General features: G+C 43.7%; 1 protein-coding gene across 1 annotated transcript in view; it reads left to right on the top strand.

Moving 5' to 3' along the window:
- The first annotated feature begins 1,173 nt into the window (after positions 1 to 1,173).
- Positions 1,174 to 21,955, top strand: part of MBD2 (methyl-CpG binding domain protein 2) — a 58,296-nt gene continuing 37,514 nt past the window's right edge. Inside the window, 1 exon segment of the mRNA XM_015826154.1 lies at positions 1,174 to 1,289. Within this exon segment, the coding sequence (XP_015681640.1) occupies positions 1,174 to 1,289 (116 nt within the window).

Raw genomic sequence — 21,955 nt, 5'->3', positions numbered from 1 at the left:
TTCTCCCCGACTCTTAGCCTCAGAGGTGTCCCTGGGGAAAAAAACCCACTCCGATGACACTCAAAAGGTCTGCTGGAAAGTTTCATCTTAGTTTAGATATGTGAAATCTATTGGCCTTAGTGGTGATGGAAGAAAGAGCTACTCTGGCTCAAAAGTCCGGACTAAAAGTTACAACTCCATCGTTGTCATCCTCCGCTCATTTCCAAAGATATGGACTCTTAAGCGTTCTGGAATTTAAGGCGAAAAGAACTCTGCACAACGCCTGCTTTTCCGATTGCAAACCTTAAGTCTCAATCCCGGTAAAAAAGGAATTCCAGGATTTCCGACCAGCCACTCGAGGGCGCGTAGAGGCGCGACTTACCCTCCGCCCTAAGGCGCGCAAGCCGAGCGCGGGCCGCCCTTTGGAGCCCGCGCCAGGAAAGCGTCGACTTCGAAGCAACCGGGCAGGATTGCACCGCGCCGCTCCAGTCTGGAACGGGGCGGGATCGAGGAAAGGGGCGGTCTTAGGAAGCCGGGAATGCCTGCTTGCCTGGCCGGGGCCGAGGCCGGGACCGCTGGGGCGGGCGTGGGCGCGGCGGCTCGCTGGCTGGCTGGCTGGCTGGCTGGCGCGCCGTCATCCTTCCCACTCTCCTCCCTCCCTTGGCTGTGCCGCGCGGGCTCTATGACCCCGAGGTTCCGAGCGCCGATGACACGGATTCCGAGGCTCAGTTACGGAAGCAGCAGCAGCAGCAGCAGCAGCAGCAGCCGCCGCTCCCCCCGCAGCCGCTGTCGTCGCCGCCGCCGCCGCCGCCGCTGCCTCCTTCTCCTGCTCCGCCGCCGCCGCCGCCGCCGCCACCTGGCCGAAGGGAAGCCCTGCGCGCGCAGCCCCGACTCTTCCTCCCGGCACTGGCCAAGAGGGCTCGACGGCGGCAGCAGCAGCAGCGGACGCGGAGAAGGAAGCGGCCGGGGTGGGTATTGCTACCGCCGCCGTCGCCGCCGCCGCCACTGCCGCTCCGACGCGCCCGGGCCAGAGAGTCCCAGCGCCGCTCTTCGCGCCTGCCCGGCAGGGCGCCCCGCCGACCTCTCCCCTCCGCCCCTGCCGAAGGGGCCGGTGAGCTGGCCAGCAGCAGGCCTCGGCCAGGGAGCGCCCCACTTTCCCCGGCTCCGGCTGAGGGTCACCGCCGAGAAGCCCGGATGGAGAAGCGGGGCAAGAGAGTGGACTGTCCGGCGTTGCCCCCCGGCTGGAAGAAAGAGGAGGTCATCCGCAAATCGGGGCTGAGCGCCGGCAAAAGCGATGTCTACTACTTCAGGTGAGCCGGCCGGAGGGGAAAAAAGCTGGGAGTCCTGAGGGGCGAAGGAAGGAGGGACCCGGAGGTCGGGAAAAGCCCGGAGCCCGCCTCCCCCGGGACCTGGCCTCCAGCCTGCGTAGGAAACTGCGAGCTGCCAGGGTTGAGTCAGGGCGTAACCCGGGCGGCGGTTTCGTAACGCTCCGGTTCTCGCTTGCGAGCCGAGAGGCGGCTGTGCCTCTGAGCATGTCTAGAGAAGGGGGCCCGCTCCCGGAGAGGCACAACTTTTGGAGGCGGTGCTTTTGAACGTGTGAAGCAGCGGTTCATCTCAGTTCTGGGCAACTTCGCATTTCCAGACACGTGGGGGGGGGGAAGGGGGAGAAGAGATCGGGAAGGAAAGTTTAGAGTCGTAACTTTCGGGAAAGCAGACCATTCGAAATTCCTAATTTTAGAACTTAACTGTTACCGCTGGGAAGGGGGCGCCCAGCGCCTAAGATTTGCGCAAAGGGTAGAAAGTCGGTCTGTTTCTCCTTTCCCATCCTCTTGGACTGATTTCACGTTTCCTCCCCTCGGGTACCACTTCTTTCCCTTCTTTTACTTCACCCCCCCCCCATCCCATTCTTCCTTGAAGTTTCATCTTCCTGCCTTGCGAAAATAAACCCATTTCTGCCTCCCGAGCTTTTGGCTGCAATGGCCATCTGGCAGATTTAGCCGGGCTCTGCATCGTATCAGACCACAGGTGGCCTCTTCAGATACTCCAGCTTTCCTCTCCCAAACTCTGAATGGCAGGGAAGCTTTCCTCCCTCCCCTCCCCTGGAGAACATTTCTGGGCTACTGTCCTCCTTGCCAACTGTAGGAACTGTAGGCTTTTAAAAGCTGGTACGGGGAGGGGCAGGCGGGCAAGGATGAAGCCTCCTTCCTCGGCCTGGTGCCCTTCAGATGTGTTAGGTTGGACTTTCCAACTCACTTGGCTGGTTGGGTGAACTGCACACATTTTGAACATTTTAATCCATCAAGGGGAAACGGCAGTGAAGAAGAAGCTGCTTTCAATTTCATTTCTTTCAGTTTGGTTCCTGTGTTTGTACCATAGCTCCGGAGTTAATGGCTACTCAGAAATAAATAAAAAAGGGCTCTGTTTATTTGGATGGATCCATTTATAGCTCTGAGAGCCTGCTGTGAAAAACAGCGACCTTTTCCTACGAAAAACTGAGCTGTTGGTGCCTGATAAGGTGAACTTGGCAAGGTTTGTGGAGTGAAGTCCAGGCCATGTGCTCTTCTAGGTTGAGTTAGGAAAGAGGCCTCGGGGGAGACGCCCGTCTTGCTCGTGGCCTCCTGTCCATTCCCTCAGCCTCTTTCCCAATAATGTGCTTGAAGAAATTCAGGATGCTAGATCTCTGTGTTGGGGATGGTGGGAGGTTTTACTGGAACATAAGTGCTTGGACGAGTGCTTGGTGACCCGTATGAAAACTCAGCACTCACTCACCCTATCTAACCAAGACAGTTAAAGCCTAACAGCTTGCCACACTTGGTTGATTTCTCTGTGGTTGGCAGGGGTTGGTGGCTTAGCAAGCTGTGCAAACTCAGCCTGTTTGGTTAGTTTACGATTCAGTGGATTATTTCAGTAAATGAGGAAAGTGTCCTGCTGGAACCCAGTTTGATAGTAAAAGGCAGCCCTGCTTATGCAGCCCAAGGCAGTAACATCAGCCTTGGTGAGCCGCTCTTGAGGGTTTGAACTGACACTCCCCAATTTTGGGTGGTACATTAAAAAAAAAAAAATCTTCTGGATAAAGCAACTTGGCATTCTTGTTTCTGCTTGAAGTGAATCCTGTATAATATTCCCATGATTCCATTCTTCGCTCTTGTGGGCTGGAATCCAAGGTTGGGTGTTCCTTCCTTTTTATTATCTGCTGGAGAGCACGGCGGCGTAAGAGCACCTTGACATCTGATCTTCAGTGGGCCTTCTACTTTGATTTTCAGCTTGATCTTTTCTCCATCACTTTCTAACTAAAAAAAAAGCTCCATCCTCACCTGTTACTGTGGCTGAGAGTAGTGGCATTTCTGTGCGTTCTGTCTTTACTAATAGCTTACAAACTGTGGGTTAACACTTTAATGAGGTGGTTACAAATCCTTTACCCAGCATTTACCTAACTTGGCAACTTGAAAAGGTGTGGCCTTCAACTCCCAGAATTCCCCAGCCAGACTTTGCCATTGAGAAGCAAATTCTTGAAAATCTCACATCATTTTCCGAAAGAGTCTACCAGCATATTTTCTGATGAACAGGTTTTATTAAAAAGTCTAAGCTTTTAGGAACTTCAGCCTTTTACTAAAATGTGTTAGGTGCTATCAGACTCTTCCTGAATTTTTTGCTATCACAGATTGACATAGATCTCCCTCAATAGTCTAGGTTATTTCAATCAATCAATCACTCACTGAATCAATCAAATAAATAAATAGGAACTGGGTGCTCAGTTGAGTACAAAAAACCAGGGTTTTTTTTTGTGTGTGGGGGGGGATACCTACTTAAACCTTATTTTACCCCTATCTCCCAAAACCCATCTTATCTTTTCTCTTTATCATAGGAGACATTTCCTGCAGGTAATATTTACTGAAGGAATAGCTGGAAAAGAAATAGCTAAATAGCTCTCCTCTTCTATACTCGCAACTTTACTGCTCCTTGTTGCAGCTGTGTGTATTTGGGTGTGAGTGTGTATTTAAAATGCAACACAGAAAAAAAAAGTGCCTTATCTGAGGTCACACAGTGATTAGTGCCAGAGATGTGATATAGGTTAATTCAGGTTGTTGGCTTTCTTGTGATATCCTCTGATTGATTAGGTAAAAAGAGAACCCTGTATGAATTTGGTTCAAATGTTGCATTTCTGGAGTGTTTGAAGCAGAAAAAAAAACCCTTTATATTCATTGCTGTTCTAGTCAGTTCTATAGGTTGGGGGAATGTTCTTGTCAAACTGTGTGCACTAATCTGCGATACACTATTTAGTGTTATTCTTAGTATATCAAGCTTTTATTGGATTTTTGCACCTGTGTTCTTTGTAAACATGGGAGAAAAACAAAGAAACCGTGAACTCTGTTGAGGATAGACTTATAAAAGTGTAACTGCTTTTTTTTTTTTTTTTTGAAGGAAGGCAGGAAGGCAGGTGACAGCCCTCTTTATCTGTCATGTTGCCTGCACACTTTTGAGGTTGTAGCAGCTGCCTTTCCTGTGGCTAGCAGGCCAGGCACCCTGCAGCAGCTTCTGCACCTGGGGAGCCAGACCTTCAGCACAACTGTACAGATGCTAACTTGTTCCAGCAAAATATTCTATCCTTGTCTTTTGAGAAACCAGCATCCTTTGCTTATTAACTGGAGGGGAGCATCTTGTAGTACCGAAGGGAACACATGGATTTGTAACTTCTGTTTCCCCAGCATGGCACTGAATTTAAGTTTCTGTTTTAAAGTGGGGAAACAGAAACTGCAAGCCTTAAAAGTAGCTCCGAATGGTTTAAAACAGGCGTGTCTAACCCTCTGTCCGCAGGCTGCATGCAACCATGGATAACTATTAATGTGCCCCCCCAAGATCATTAACTTTTAACATTATGTATTTTATATACATGAATTATATATTTTACATGTGGCCCAAAACAGCTTCTCTTCACTCAATGCAGCCTAGGCAAGCCAAAAAGGATGGACAACCATGGTTTAATAGGAAAGTGGCATGTTATGCACAGGTTTTCTGGCCTATTTACATGTGTGTGACTTAGAGCATCATCCATGCACATCACTTTGGTTGTTTAGAAACCATTGCATGCTGCAGCCAAACACCCAACATTTGTCTGCCTTTCCCGTTAATAGTTCACTTTGCATCAGTCAACAACTTACATTTATTATCATTTTTTTTATCAATCTGCTTATTTCTAAGTTGGATTGGGTTTGTGGCACTTACCTGTCGTTCTACTAATGAAATCCTTCCAGGCTTTTAAGATAACCAGAAACATTTTAGGGGCAACCTAGAAGAAAACACCTCAAAAGCAAAAGAAATAGGATGAAGATTTAACTCATTGCATCCCTAGAATAAAAGTCAGCTTTTTAAAAATAAAATAAAATTGGGAGAGTCAGACAGGAGATTTATTTAAAAGTTTTGGGTCAAGATACAGATTCAGGACCAAAAAGGCTCTAAGAATTTCTCAGCTTATTAGAGATAAGGCCGTTCTACAAATGGCCACATCTTAGGCGTTTGCAACTGTACAAAATAAAACTAGCCCTGTATTATTAGTGTACTATATGGTTTACTAATATAGTTTGACACTGTTTCACATTTTTTTGTGTTGCTAATTTATTCAATAATCCAACTATGGCTAAAGCAAGGGTGTTTAAATCCAGTCTTTTGGTTTTCATGCAGAATTCCTTGTACCTAGGACACAACTGCTTTCTATGCTAGTGTATGAAATGTTATAGAACTTACATGTAGGATTCAGCTGTTGTTTGAGTCCTGATCTGTGTTTTAAAAACATTCATTTTTTACCCCTCTGTTTTGATTTTACAGCAGAAATCCTCTTTTTTTTTAACCCAATGGGCATATTTATTTGGACATTTAAGAACAAGTGGAGTTTAGACTGTGTTTTGCTTCTTCCCATCTTCACAGCAGTTATAAATACATTCATATTTTATACTCTCTAAGGTTATGTCATGCTTTCCCTCTTTCCCCATATTCTACCTTTTCTGATCATCACACCCATAAATCAAAGTTCATTTTTTCTTGTTTTCTGTAAAAGTTCATCAAGGGTTTTCAGTCATTAATGCACGCAGTTATCGTCATTTCCTTAATCAAACAAGACTGTTTTGCCACCACCAAGGCCAAAGTTGAGATCTTCTCCATGTAGTCACTTTGAAAAAAAATGACCTCATTGCTTTGCTGTGCAGTGAGTGCAACCCTTGAGATATTTCTACAGATGTATGAAACATTATTTTAAGTAGGCAAGTTTAGACCTCTCTTGTTAATTATGAATCACAAAGGATTGTGTTCAGATTTTTTCTTCTGCCCCAACTCTCTAGGTAGCCTCTCCGTAGCCTTAGGCAAGGCCACCTCTCTTAGTTTTCTTTTTCCTGTCTTCCAACAATGTGGGAGGATTCTGAACCTAGATTGGATCGGTGCCAGGATTCCACTGCTAGCAAGAACTAAAGGCAAAGAGGCCCTTGAGTTGAGCTGGACTCCTGGAGACTTGTATGAACTCAGTGATGGAATTCTCTTGGCAACGGAACAAGTGCTGTAGGTCACTGTTTCCTTCTGGGATGGTTTTCAACATTCCTGTTGACTTTCCAGCCCTGGAATTCTCTGGTGACCTCCTGAGAAAGCTACCGGCCAGATCCAAGTCTGCTTGGTTTCCGAGCACAGACAAAAATCTGTCAGGTGCTGCTGATTGCTGACACAGCAGGAATGGATAAAGAGTTGTTGTAACTGCATCAGTGTAACTGCTGAAACTAAGTGGGGGTGGGAACTTTCCAATACAGGTAATCCTCAACTTACAACCACAATTGAGCCCAACATTTCTGTTGCTAAGCGACATTAGTTAAGTGAGTTTTGCCTCATTTTACAACCTTTTGTTTTGCCACGATTGTTAAGTGAATCGCTGCACTTGTGAAGTTAATAACATGGTTGTTAAGTGAATCTGGCTTCCCCATTGAGTTAGAACAGGCATGTCAAACTTGTGACGTCACATGACATCGCGCGACGTATTGTGACTTTTCCCCCATTGCCGGCAATGGGGTGGGCACGGTTTCAGCGTGACACATCCGGCCCACGGGCCCGCAGTTTGACATGCCTGACTTAGAAGGTCACCAATGGCGATCACATGACCCCAGGACACTGCTAACTGTCATAAATGTGAGTTGGTTGCCAAGCATCTGAATTCTGATCACCTGACCATGCGGGTGCTGCAATGGTCATAAGTGTGAAAAATGCTTGTGTTATGGTTCCGGCTAATGAAACACTTCAAAGAACTTCCAGGCATTGATTTTCCTAAAAGTCTTTATTTATGTTACAAAATGTCGGCACAGACATAACGAAGGCTATGCCAAGATCTAAATTCTCTTCCCCTGAGCAATTAAATTATAAGCATGTTCCCTCCCTAAATTAGCTGTCATATATCACGGTTATCCAATTAGTGTGAAGGTCAAAGGTTTCCTTCCTCTCTCTTTCCCGGGCTTTTCCCTCCACCTTCTTCTGCTCTGCATTAACTCTAAAAATACCAGACAGTTCTGCATATTGTCAAAGCAAGAATATACAGTATTTGCAGCATTGACATCTCGTCAGTCACTTTTCCAGTGAGGTTGCAACTTTGAATGGTCACTAAATGAATGGTTGTAAGTCAAGGACCGCCTGTAGGTGTTGCTATTTAAGAAGAGTATAAAGAAATCAGAATAGTCTCAGGAGGGGGGCAGCAGAAATGGGGAGGAATCCTTGGTGGTTGGAGAAATTGGGGTTAGTCTAGAGAAGTTCAGGCTAGGTGGGATATAGCTTTGCTCGAAGACAGAGGAGAAAAGTTTACTTATTGTCTGACCTCAAAGTCAAGACAAATTTCATTTGAAAAACAAGATAATTGGTTCCCAGGTTAAGAAAGTTCAGCTGCCTTTTGGGAAAGCACCTTTGGGGCCTGGATGATTGCGAAGGTCCATAAACATTATCCCAGGTTAAATTGCTCTTACCGGAAGTTTTCAATAGTGGGGCAACCATTTCTTGGGGAATCTGCACTTTGCATTGCTTTGCTATAAGCTGGAGGTTAGACTCTTACAGGTAGTCCTCAACCTATGGCCATAATTGGGTCCCAAACCTCCATTGCTAACCAATGCGGTTGTTGAGAGAGCCGTGCCTGATTTTACAACCTTTTTTTTGCCATAGTTGTTAAGCGAATCACTGTAGGTGAGTCACATGGTCATTAAATAAATCTGGCTTCCCCAATTGACTTTGTTGGAAGCCAGCTACGAAGGTTGCTTATGACCCTGGAATGCTGCAACTAGGCCTGAATTTTGATCACGTAACCATGGGAATGCTGCAATGGTCATAAGTAGAAGGACTGGTCGTAAGCTACTTCCTCCAGTTCTGATTCTGTTGTGAAGGTAATTCACCAGAGACTGTTTCTAACCCAAAAAAATACATGTGTTTTCTCTCTGTCGACCCATTGGTAGAAAGTACAGAAAAGCCGCCATATAGGAAGTACTCTTTCTAGGCCAGGGGTATCCAACTTTGGCAACTTTAAGTCTTGTGGACTTCAACTCCCAGAATTCTCCAGACCTCATGCTTGGCTGGGGAATTCTAAAAGTTGAAGTCCACAAGTCTTCAAGTTGCCAAAGTTGGACACACCTGTCCTAGGCCAGGGGTAGGCAACCTTGGCTCTTTTATGACTCGTGGACTTCAGTTGAAGTCCACGAGTCATAAAAGACCCAAGGTTGCCTATCCCTGGCCTAGGCATTTAGCACATCCCATATGTATCCCATTCAGTATCCAGGCACTCAGTGTGAGATCACAATCCTTCCATTTGGCTATCATCAGCCAGAAGACAAGCTTATTTCTTTGACCAATTGCAAGGGGGGTTACCTGCAGCTACTGTTCCAGCTTCAGTAAGATGGCTGGAGAGATGTTTGTACAAACTTATATGCTGAAGATATGGAATATACTTGTGTGGGCCAGGTATCTGTATGTCAGCCTGGTCTTTCCCTCTATGTTTCCATTTCTAAAATATATATTTCAACAAATGTGAAGGCATAAAGCCTGGCGTCTCATAGGATGGGCTGAGATGTTCTTCAGCTTTATTTGTCACCCTTCTCGTTCAGTGAGTGATCTTTTTTTTTTTCACTCCCAAAATTGAAGAATGAAAATCTTGTGGAGGGGTGTGAGGAGGGCAATGGTATTCTTGCTTTGAGCTAAGTTACAGGTAGTCCTTGACTTACAACTGTTCAGTTAGGGCAGTGTTTCTCAACCTTGACAATTTTAAGGCATGTGGACTTCAACTCCCAGAATCCCACAGCCAGCATTGCTGGCTGTGGAATTCTGGGAGTTGAAGTCCACATGCTTTAAAATTGTCAAGGTTGAGAAACACTGAGTTAGGGGCCATTTGAAGTTACAACAGCACTGAAAAAAGTGACAATTTTCACACATACAACGGTTGAAGCATCCCCGTGGTCACCTGATCAAAATTCAGGAGCTTGGCAACTGGCATGTATTTATGGCAGTTGCAGTGTCCTGGAGTCATGTGATCACTTTTTGTAAACTTCCCACATGGCTTCTGACAAGCAAAATCAAGGGGGGAAACCAGATTCGCTTAACGACTGCAGTTGCACTTTATGAGTGCATGATTCACTTAACAAATGCACTGATTTACAAAAAAAGGTTGTGAACTGCAATGCAACTCGCTTAACAACTGCCTGGCTTAGCAGTGGAAATTTTGGTCTCAGTTATCATAAGTTGAGGATTACCTATACAAGTTGATTAAAGATGTGTGTGGGGGCCACCTGTTTATCTCTATGAAAGCTTCTCTTCAGATGTTCTCAGCCTCCTTGTTTTCCATTTCTCAGCTAAGTCCCAAGAGGATGCAGACAAATCCCCATTGACCCTTTTTCTGAGTAGAAAAGTTGTTCTTCCACCTTGGCAACTTTAAGGTGCACAGACCTCAGCTCCCAGAATTCCCCAGCCAGCATGGGAATTCTGGGAGTTGAAAAAATGTGTCTTAAAGTTGCTGAGGTTGAGAATAATAATAATATAATAATATTAATAATAAAGTTGGAAGGGACCTTGGAGGTCATCAAGTCCAACCCCCTGCTCAGGCAGGAAACCTTACACCATTTCGGACAAATGGTTGTCCAGTCTCTTCTTAAAAACTTCCAGTGTTGGAGCATTCAATGCTTCTGGAGGCAGGTTGTTCCCCTGGTTAATTGTTCTAACTGTCAGGAAGTTTCTCCTTAGTTCTAGGTTGCTTCTCTCCTTGATTAGTTTCCATCCATTGCTTCTTGTCCTGCCTTCAGGCGCCTTGGAAAATAGCTTGACTCCCTCTTCTTTGTGGCAGCCCCTGAGATACTGGAACACTGCTATCATGTCCCCCCTCATCCTTCTCTTCGTCTTGGGTATGTAGACATACCCAATTCCAGCAGCCGTTCCTTATATGCTTTAGCCTCCAGTCCCCTAATCATCAGACATATGGGACATGGAAACACGGGAGGGAGAACTGTAGAAAAGTAGGAATATTGAAGAAAAATAAAACTTTGTGAGCTGAATGATGAACCCAATTCACTTTTGTAATTGGATGACACTGCCACTTTTTAAGTCAAAGTAACACAACTTACATTTTCATGGGTAGGTAGATATTGGTGGGCGATATTGCTTGCATTTCAAGGCAGCTAGTGGTGTGTATTGCACTGACACATTTGATTAGGGAACAGGCTCTTCTCCTACAATGGGGACACTTCGGCGGTCCTAATGGACAGTCCAAACTCAATGATACCATTGATGTTTTTTATCCCTGCCCCTCCCAGCGGCAAACAGATCCCTCTTTACAGAGCCATTCAGACCCTCCTGATTTTCACTGCAGCTCTGCCCTAGATTGTGATCTAGCACTATAGAACTGCAAACACTTGGGAATTTTAGTCTTGGTTCAGCATCTGCATTTTACTTCTCTGATTGTTTTGCACCCCCATTTATAAGCAGCTGCGCCAGCCAAGGCTTCGCTTGCTATTGTTTAGCACCAACGGTTGTTGGCAGCGTGTGTATGCACACACAGACACATAGACAGACACCCACACACCCACACAAACTTGCTCTCTTAGGAAAAGAAATGTTTGTGTCCATTTTTGCTCTGTCAACCATCAAGTTGTTTAAAACGATGCCTGCACATCCTGGCCTCCGGTCAAGAGATTGCTGGCAGGGAGCTGGGCGTCTCTCTCGGAAGAGATAGAAGACGGTGTCCTTGGCCTCCAGAACCTGTCTAACCCCCCCCTTCCTTATTATCTCCAAGGTTACTTTCGCCTTTAGATGGCGTCATGTCCCCCCCCCAGAGTCCCCAGTCATATGCAAATGAGCCAGCCTGAATTGGCCATCTCACTACTGTGGCCTTGTGATGCAGTCCGTTTGGAAAGTTGACTGTCTGCAAAAGCCAACTCTTTGCTGGAGGGGGGTGTGTGAGTCTGATCATAAAGGCACTGGGAGTAGAAGCAGGGGAAGTTCCTCCTCTTCATATTGGTGGGATGAGGGTTCTCTGGAGTTCTCACCCACTTCTGAATGAAGCTCAGGGACCAGGCTTTCCTCACTGGGTGTATTTCAGCTTTCGGTTGTGATTGATCAGGGGGGTGATTGAGGTAACTTTGCGCCTTTTTTGTTGTTAGTTGCGAAGTCGTGTCCGACCCATTGCGACCCCATGGACAACGTTCCTCCAGGCCTTCCTGTCCTCTACCATCTTCTGGAGTCCATTTAAGCTCACGACTACTGCTTCAGTGACTCCATCCAGCCACCTCATTCTCTGTCACCACCTTCTTCTATTGCCCTCAATCTTTCTCAGAATTAGGCTCTTCTCCAGTGAGTCCTTCCTTCTTATTAGGTGCCTTTATGGGAGTACTAATTTGGAGATTGGCGGTATGTGCGTGTTCTTGTTCACTCTCCAAAACATCTCCTGACCAGCCATCAACACCATATGAGCAGAGATTAACACCAAGTTTAACAATAGATCAACAATCGAGAAGTCAACGGTGCCCTAATCGTGGAACTAACAACAAACAAGCTAACGGTATATAACACACCAATCAAGGAACCCCCAAGACCCCTCCCACCAATACTGACAGGGCAAGCCATTGGTATATAAACTGAGATCAAACCCCACTCCCTTCTACAGCTGATGATGTTACCTAGTTGGATAATAAAATGTCTGTAAGAAAAAAAACGAGCTCAGAGAGTAAGAGCTACTTACCTGGGCCTATGTATGCCTGTGTAAGTTTTTGATGTGAGAAGTCACTCTAAATTTATGGTAGCATCCAGTTGTGTTGTGGCCGATTCAGGGTAAAGGTGATGCTTGAAAACTCAGGCAGCTGGGAGCACCCAGCCAACTTTGGCTGATCCCCCAGCAATAGACTCAGAAGAATCCCAGAAGAAGACAAGGGCAAATCATATCAGGATTGTGTGCCCCCTCTCCATATACTCCATATACTCATGTTATCATCAAGAATTGAGCTCAGCTTGTGGGTGGCTGTAGTTATGTAATGTTTACAAGAGCCAGTTTGGTCTAGTGGTTAAGACACCAGGTTAGAAACTGGTAGACCCTGAGTTCAAATCCCACCTTAGCCATGAAAGCCAACTGGGTGACCTTGCACCAATCATTCTCTCTCAGCCCAACCCATCTCACAGGATTGTTGTTGTTGTGGGGAAAAGGAATATTAGTTATGTTTGCCGCCTTGAGTTTTATAAAAATAATAATAAAGGTGGGATACAGATAAATGAATATATAAATGTTTAAAAATGGGTTGAAATATGGTGGGAAGGGGGAAGCAGACTTGTAAATTATTTCATTTCTAATTCTAATGCTGCTGAAAATGGCTTGGTTCATACAGTTTACTAATTTATAATTATGGATGAACAAAGTGTATCAGTTTAAGAACTTTTGATTTCAGCTCGAGGCCATGCAAAAACCCTACTTATAATATAGTTTGTTTGATTTTGGTGTGGTGTTTTGTGTAAACCCACCATTCTGCCAGGTAAACCATGATTTAAGTTTCAGAATCTGGGTTCTAACGAATAGTTAATTCTAAAGTAAGGTGAGATAGTTTGTGGCTCAGCTGGTTGCTGGGGCCCAGACATTACTAACCAGACTTATCTTTAAACTATAATCATAGCATTGTTTTTCATTACTCTGGCTTTAGTGTGTTCTGTGAACTCCGTTCTCTGTGGTTTATTCCGTAAAATAGAGTTAAGCATGAAGCATAAACACAAACATAGTTTATACTTATAAGAACATTGTGTAACTGGTTGCAATTATTTTAGTTTCAGAATAAGGTTGAAATAAACTGATTTGTAAGGGGCTAAAGAAAAAAAAACATTACAACAGTTGTAGGTGCCTGGAATTCAATCCACAAAAACACAGAAAAGGACAAGTTTGGGCTTGATGGCCACATTTTAAATACAGGGGGTGTTGCATGTTCAGAAGCCTTGGGGATAAGCAAAGGAAATGAAGGTGGTTTGTAAATCTTTCAGTTAGGAGAGAAACCTTATGTGGGAACAGTTTACAATAAGGGCAGGCTTCCCAAAATTTTTACGGTGCAGTTGTCTTCACTGAACTTCTTTTTCGGGATTGCTGTACTTAATTTTAATTTACTTAATTACTTAATTTTACCATTAGAAATAGATACTCCTCTCATCTAGGTGGATATACTTGGTTCAGGTTGTATATGGAGCCATAAGGCAATGTAACACAGAAGAAACAGCATCTCCCAGCCTTCAGATATAAAATGTTGGTTGATTTTACCCATTCAAATAATTCAGGCAATCAGTGATAAAGTTCTGATTGGTTAAAACATGAGCTTGAAATACTGCTAGGTACTGCTCTTCTGTCTATGAGGATTCTCACTCATCCAGGTCATGGCTATCCCAAAGGGGTTTTTTCCACAAGGCAATTATACTTCCTTGATTTTTTTTCCTTGAAAATGTTTTGCTTCTCATCAAAGAAGCAAACTGAAGAAGGTCCTTAGATGAGAAGTGAAATGTTTTCAAAGGAAAAAGAAAAAACAAAGTTGCCTTTTGGAAAAAAAGCACTTGTGGGGTAACACCATCTGGTTATGTAGAAAAACATAATCAGAGTATTGAAAACAAGAACCACCATAGCCCTCAGTGGACGTATTGCTCTGGGGAAAAGTTAAATCAGTAGGGCTGCCAATGAAGGCACACTTATTTTGTGCAAAATGTTGCTTATTTAAATAACTAAGAAATATAGTGGGTTTTTCTGGTTAATAGGTCCACTGGGCAAAATGTTAATGCACAGTTCAGCACATAACTGGTTAATCCTTGGCACTTAGCCACTGGCTCTAAGTCTCCTTAACTTCAGAAAGCAGTGTTTCTCAAACTAGGCAACTTGAAGATATACTGTATGAACTTCAACTCCCAAACTTCCTCAGTCAGCATGGGAAATTCTGGGAATTGAGGTCCATGCACCTTCAAGTTGCTGAGGATGAGAAACACTGGACTAAAACATGGTGTCAACGCTGCTAACATCGGATTTTTTTGCATTGACAACAGATGGAAATGTAGCCATCTTTTCCTTTTCGCTTTTAGAGTTAGATGATGCTGGGAGTGGGGGGATGTGAAAGAGAGTCCAGCTAGACATAACAACATTAAACTTAGTGTGAGAATCAAGGTTATTGAGCCCAGAGCTGATAAAGAATTGGCGGGCTGGAGAGCTGGAGCGGAAGCCCTGCTTTAAGCTAATTGGGGAATGTGATTTATGACTGTTAATTGGAGGGAGAAATTATGCTTTGATACTATGTGCCCAGGGGAGGGGAATTCAGTTTTTGGCTTCGATTATGTAGTGCCAATATTATGCTACTTGAATAAAAGATCCTTTAAGGTAAACAATGCCTCCAAGTCCTTTTGAAGAGTTTCATCTGTCGGAACCATGACACATGGGCATTGCGAAGAAAAATATCAATAGCAATAGTACTTATATACCGCTTCACAGTGCTTTAAGCCCTCTCTAAGCAGTTTACAGTGTCAGCCTATTGCCCCCAACAATCTGGGTCCTTATTTTACTGACCTCGGAAGGATGGAAGGATGAGTCAACCTTGAGCCGGTCAGGATCGAACTGCTGGCAGTCAGCAGAATTAGCCTGCAATACTGTGCTCTAACCACTGCCACCACGGCTCTAAATAAGACTTTGGGAAGAGGAGTTTAAGTCCACAGTTGCCAAGATGTATGACCACTTGCTTACAGCCATTTGAAATTATGATGGACCTCCCCAAAAGCTACTTATGAGCTGTATTTGAAGTTCCAATGGTTGGGCTCCACCCTATGATCATATGACCATATTTTTTGTCAACCAGCTTGCGTTTATGCAGCATCCCATAGTATGTTGTTTTTGCTGAAAACCAGCATTTATTTCCAGTTACTAGCAAAAACACATGCCCCAAATTGAACACTGTGTTCGCTTTAATAATTGTGACATTCACTTGTATAATCACTGCAAAAAAGATCAATAAAATTAGGCATGGTCACAGAGTAACCCACTTAATAACTATCACGACTTATCATTATGGGCTCAATTACAGTCATTAGTTGAGAACTACCTGTATATGCATTTCTGCCTCTTTTGTGCTGCTTCAGATTTTCAGAGCAGGGGAAAAAAGCAAGGAAAGGAGGTGAGAGAACTGGCCACTTAACTGGGAATTAATCCCGCAAGGCCATTTTTGGCTTTTTAAATATTAAGGCTATAAATATAAGCCATAAATTGGTCGGTTTGGGTCTGGCTTGTATAGATCAGCCATTATATGTTATAACTAATGATTTATGACTCATAAATGTATTAAGTCAAGCAGCTGGGACTTATTTAGCAAAACAAGGTTAAAGAAATTTTGTTAAATTGGGTTAATGTTTTTAGGATTACAAGAGAGGTAGTTTGATCTTGTGGTTGAGGCTGGCTGAGGTTTCCAGGGGACTGTGAGTTCTAGTCCTGCTTTAATTAGAAGAGCTAGCTGAAATACTTGGGGCCAATCACCAGGAGACTGTGAGTTCTAGTTTCGTCTTAGGCATGAAAGCTGGCTGGTTGATTTGGGCCAATCACCAGGAGACTGTGAGTTCTAGTTCCTCCTTAGGCATGTAAGCTGACTAGGTGACTTTGGGCAAGTCATTCCCTCTCAACTACAAGTAGTCAATTAATTTCTGTTACAGAAATGGGTGAATACTCATTTTATCCAAAAAAGCAATACCTGCACTTGTGATAAAACACGAAGAAGAAGAAGAAGAAGAAGAAGAAGAAGAAGAAGAAGAAGAAGAAGAAGAAGAAGAAGAAGAAGAAGAAGAAGAAGAAGAAGAAGAAGAAGAAGAAGAAGATGATGATGATGATGATGATGATGATGATTAGGAGTACAGTATTTTATGTCTTAAAAAGTTGTAAAGATGTTGGTTGAAGGAAAAAAACTGGGTAGATAGAACATTTGAACTGAAGGAACCTTTTTTAAAAAAACAAAATACATCCATTTCTTAATATGTATTTTAAGCTGTGACAAGGATGACTTCTGATATTGAAATTCCTCATGGGGGAAAAAAAACTTCAGGGTATATTCAATTCAGAGCCTTGAGCAATGACGTGTCCTGCCAAAAAAACTTGAAATAAAGTGCCAACTAGACAGTTTGAGGCTTGTTTGATGTGTTCTTCTACAGATGTGTTTTTTGATCTTGCAAAGTATCTCTATATATCTTGCAAAGCTGATTCTTAGCCAACTCATTGAGAGACGGGGGTGGGGTGAAGGGGGGGAGGACAGAACTGTTTTTACCAGGACATCCCCACCTAAGGACTGCATTCATCAAGATTCCCATAGCACAGCACATTATAGGTAATCCTTGATTTACAAGCCTTCGTTTAGTGACCATTTGGAGTGCCAGTGGCATTGAAAAAGTGACTTATGTCTAGCCCTCATACTTACGACCACTGTAGCATCCCCATGGTCACGCTGTTACCTTCCCACCAAAGTGGTACCTATTTATCTACTTGCATTTGCATCTTTCCAACTGCTAGGTTGGCAGGACCTCGGGCAAGTAACAGGGGCTCACCTTATTGTCCGGCTCTCAGGACGTGAACCCGGGCTGTCTTTCTTTTTTTTACTTCTGTTTTATTTTCTAATTCCTCTTACAGGGAGTCATTTATATTTACAAAGAATCTCAGTTATTGCATAAAAAAATAAATGTCAATTTCTATTGTGGTTTTTCTTGTTCAGTCGTTTGTAATATCGCCAGAACAATATTTGTTGAATGCTTGGAAGCATTCCAAAGATTTCATGTGCATTTATCAAGTTGTAATCTTAATCCTACAGCAGTGTTTCTCAACCTTAGCATCTTTACCATGTGTGGGCTACTGTACAACTCTCAGAATTTCCCAGCTAGGGAATTCTGGGAGGTGAATTCCTCGCATCTTAAAGCTGTCAAGATTGAGAAACAACTGTCCTATAATGCAGTGTTTCTCAACCTTGACAATTTTAAGGCATGTGGACTTCAACTCCCAGAATTCCACAGCCAGCATCGCTGGCTGTGGAATTCTGGGAGTTGAAGTCCACATGCCTTAAAATTGTCAAGGTTGAGAAACACTGTATAATGTGAGACTAAGAAGCCACCTAGTGGCCGAATTCATATATTGCATTCAGCCATGATTTGTTTTATAAACTAAAATTGGTTTTGAATGACACGCTAAGCTAATCTCACTCAGAGAAATCACATTGTGGATCTCTGTGTTGAATAATCTAGTTCAGGGGTAGGCAACCTTGGCTCTTTTATGACTCGTGGACTTCAACTCCCAAAATTCCTGAGTCAACATAGTCATAAAAGACTCATAAAAGAGCCAAGGTTGCCTACCCCTGATCTAGTTTAATAGATTTATACCTTGTATTTCCTTTAGGAACCTAAAGTGGCTTATATAATACTGTTTCCTCCAGCAATAGCTCTGTGAGATAGGTTGGAATGTGGGCGAAGGGCTGACCCAAAACCACCTATGGAACACCTGTGCCTGGGAGTCTGAGTTTCCTTATCCTACCCTGCCTTTTATCTCTTCAGTCCCTTCCTTCCTTCCGTGACCTCATCTCTCTTCTCTCAAGAAGTAAGAGGAAAAAGAAGATTGACTTTTAGGCATGCTAGAAATAGATTGGAATGCCGAATTTCAGAGTGTCACTTAGCCTTCATAAAGTTTCAATCAATCAATCTTTATGGAGAGAAATAGCCCCATCATCTAAGGAAGGGGGGGCTGTATTGCTTTGCTCAAAATAACCCCCACCCCATACATTGCTTTCGTTGGAAGAAAAATCAGGTCCAGTTCCAAGCCGGGAAAAGATGCTAGAAACAAAATGGAGGCTGGCTATTTAGGAAATAAAATTTCTGTTTATTGATGGAGCAGAACCATCAACAGCATGCAGTTTGGGACAGCTGACAAAATGGAGTTGGGAGTAGGTGGGTTTTTATATATTCCTGGGGGCTTTGTGTTTGAGATGCCTGCTCCTTGTGAAATGTACTTCGACCTGTGCTTGAGTGGGGCCCTTTTAGTATTCTAATTATTGTTGCCTGACTCCCATTTTGGCTGGGAGGTCCTGCCCTGTCCTTGGAGCTTGGTGGGGAATGTAGATTTTAGGTGACTTCTAATCCCATCAGTTCCAGCCTTCTGTGGGAGCTGTGGCTGAAGGCGTTTTGCTTATGAATAGGGTGGCCCAGTCTATTTGAATGGATTACAAAATCTCAATTTCTAAAGATTAGCCTGTTCAGGTTTCTGCTTGAGGCAGGAAGACTGGGACTATTTCTGTCTTTGTTAAGATTTTTTTCTCCATTCCTCTTTTAGGGGAAATGTTTTATCCTGCCTCTTTTAATATTCCCCAAAACATTTCATTCTCTGGGGGTGGGGGTGGAGATGCTGACTTCCTACACTTACATTGTAAATCATCCAGAGAGTCTGGATAGTTAGATGGGTGGCATATAAATTTAATAAATAAATGAAAGCAGGTTCCCTGCACATGCAAAAATCCATTGCTTAGAACAGAGGTGGCAAGTTGAGACAAAGTCTTCAGGCAGAAGTTGCCTTGTTGAAACAGATGGAATGTTATATTGCAAATCTTTGTAGAGCAGTGGTTCTCAACCTATGGGTCGCGACCCCATTTGGGGTCGATCGACCATTTCACGGGGGTCGCCAAGCAAGGCTGTCTGCCATTTTTCCCCCTTTTCCGGCGGGTGCCTTACCTCCCTTGGGCTGGGCCAGCTGGTGGTCGGCCTGCTCCATCTCTGCCGCTTGCCAGCTACGCCTCAGCCGGCGCAGAGGGCGGAACCATGCATGCGCGGCACTCCCGGGCAGGGAAAGTCCTCGACTTACGACCGGTTGGGTAGTCCTTGACTTACGACCGGTTTAGTCCTCGACTTACGACTGGTTTAGTCCTTGACTTACGACCGGTTGGGGGTCGCAGCATTAAAAAGGTTGAGAACCACTGTTGTAGAGGCTCTATTTGCTTGTGTTTCCCATTTTCTATGGAATGTGAGCATCCACTTGGAATACTTGCATCCAATTCTGGTCACCATGACACAAAAAAAGATGTTGATACCCTAGAAAGAGTGCCGAAAAGAGCAGCAAAGATGATTAGGTGGCTGGAGGCTAAAACATATGAAGAACAGTTGAAGAAACTAAGTATGTCCACTCTAACTAAGAGAAGGATTAGGGTGACATGATAGCAGTCTTCCAATATTTGAGAGGCTGTCACAAAGAAGAGGGGGTCAACCTATTCTCCAAAGCACCTGAGGACAAGACAACAAGTAGCAGGTGGAATCTTAACAAAGAGAGATCCAATCTAGAATGAAGGAGAAATTTCCTGACAGTGAGATCAATCAACCAGTGGGATGGCTTGCCTTCAGTTGTGGGTGCTGCATCACCAAAGGTTGTCAAGAAGAGACTGGACAGCTATTTTGCTAGAATGGTATAAGGTTTGAGCACGGTATTGGACTAGATTGGATTCACAGTCCCTTTCAACCCTATTATTCTATGTTCTATATACTCTTGAGAAAAGCCCACTGATGCCACTCTAGCCGTGCCACATGGCAGAACTGCTAGCTCCTGAGACTCAGCAGAAGTTTACAATATTGCATTCTTTGGCATTCTTAAAACCTATTGAACCAACTCTCTGTTGTTCCCAGCTGAGGGTAAGGTATATTCCTTTGTAGGGGAAGGTAATCTGAGGGGTTTACAGGACAGTGAGTGGGTGTTTTGACTGCTAATGGGGTGAAAATTAGATCCCCCTGCTTCTTGACAAACCTCCTTTCAAACTTAATTCCTTCTCAACTCTTTGTTTTGGGATACCAAGTTGTACTTTTGGGTTTACAAAGGCACTATCTGAAAGCAGTGTTCTTTTATTTGGGCTTCTTTTTCCAATGTACTATATCCGTGGTGGCGAACCTATGGCACGTGTGCCACAGGTGGCACGCAGAACCCTCTCTGTGGGCACGTGTGCCATCGCCCCAGTCCTAGGCCTTCAGCTGGGTTTTATGAAACCTTTTTGCTTTAGGCCTCCGCCACCGAGTGCAAAAAAAAAAAAGGTTCAATCAATCAATTTCAAGTTCTCGCGGGAAAAAAAAAGATCTCGCAAAGTTGGAATTGATTGAACTTTTTAGTCCCACCCAGTCTGCTGTTACCCCCGCATCCACGCCCACTCAATGGGCCATGTCCACCCAATTGGCCACACCCACCCAATGGGCCACGCCCACCCAGCACCCGACGATACATAAGTGGGTTTTGGGTTGCAGTTTGGGCACTCAGTCTCTAAAAGGTTCGCCATTGCTGTACTATATAAACTTGTCAAAAGAGATGAGATTGCAAAGGCATAATTTAAGTCTGGGATAGGCAGTATTTTGCGATGAGGGACATAGTTTGAAAACTTGTGTGAAGTATCTTAATAACTTCCCAGAATGACAAAATGTTGGACAGCTATATATTTAGCAAATTATATCACAACAACAACAACAACATGGTTACTGTGGGGGTGCTGCCTGCTCCCTGAAAGGGTCCTACTCTGGGTGCGGGTTTGGCCCATTGCAGAATTCCCATTTACTAGAAAGTATTTTAACCTTCTCTTGGCTGCTGTAGTGGGACTTTTATTATATCCCAATGTATTCTTGCAAATAAAAGTGATGCTAATTCTGCCCCCCTGCTCTGCAATACAGCAGTTTATTTTATTTGTTTAATTAAACATTGTCTTTTATTTAAGGAGGGGTAAACAGCACAGTTGGCACCTGGGGAAGAGCTTAGAGGCTGATTGATGCATGCATATTTATTTAGTTATAACTTTTTTTAAATGCCACTAACCATTTAAAAAAACAAACAAACCTCAAGGTGGTTTATAATTAAAGCAGTTCCATAAAGCATTCCTTTAATTTAACTCATAAGTTAAATGAATGGTGGGGCTACAGTACCCACAATTCCTTGCGATTGGCCACACTGGTTTGGGATGGTGGGAGATGAAGTCCAAAGCATTTGATGGGCATTGGATTGGTTACTCCCAAGTGGATCAGCACCTTGAAACCAGGCTAGAAACCAATGTAGGTGACAAGAAGGCGAAACAACTGCATCCCTCAGGCCATCACTCTGCTGAACATGTAAATCTCATAGTGCTGTCTAATGTCTATTTATCCAAATAGTATGACTATAGTATTATTTATCCTTATTATTAGCTTTCTTACTCCCCCTCCTATTGGTGGTACTATTATTATTATTATTATTATTATTATTATTATTATTATTATTATTATTATTATTATTATTACTATTTTGTTGCTTTGCATGTGCACTGAGACCTTCTGCACTGGAGGCAAATTCCTTGTGTGTCTAATCATGTTTGGCCAAATAAAGTAATTCTATTCTATTTTCTATTTTCTATTTTCTATTTTCTATTTTCTATTTTCTATTTTCTATTCTATTCTATTCTATTCTATTCTATTCTACTTCACT

Source organism: Protobothrops mucrosquamatus, unplaced genomic scaffold (genome assembly GCF_001527695.2).
Source record: "Protobothrops mucrosquamatus isolate PMUCROS unplaced genomic scaffold, P.Mucros_1.0 scaffold2982, whole genome shotgun sequence".
In the NCBI taxonomy this organism is placed as follows: domain Eukaryota; kingdom Metazoa; phylum Chordata; class Lepidosauria; order Squamata; family Viperidae; genus Protobothrops; species Protobothrops mucrosquamatus.
The sequence above is the reverse complement of the archived record's forward strand: the minus strand, read 5'-3'. Positions and strand labels throughout refer to the sequence as shown.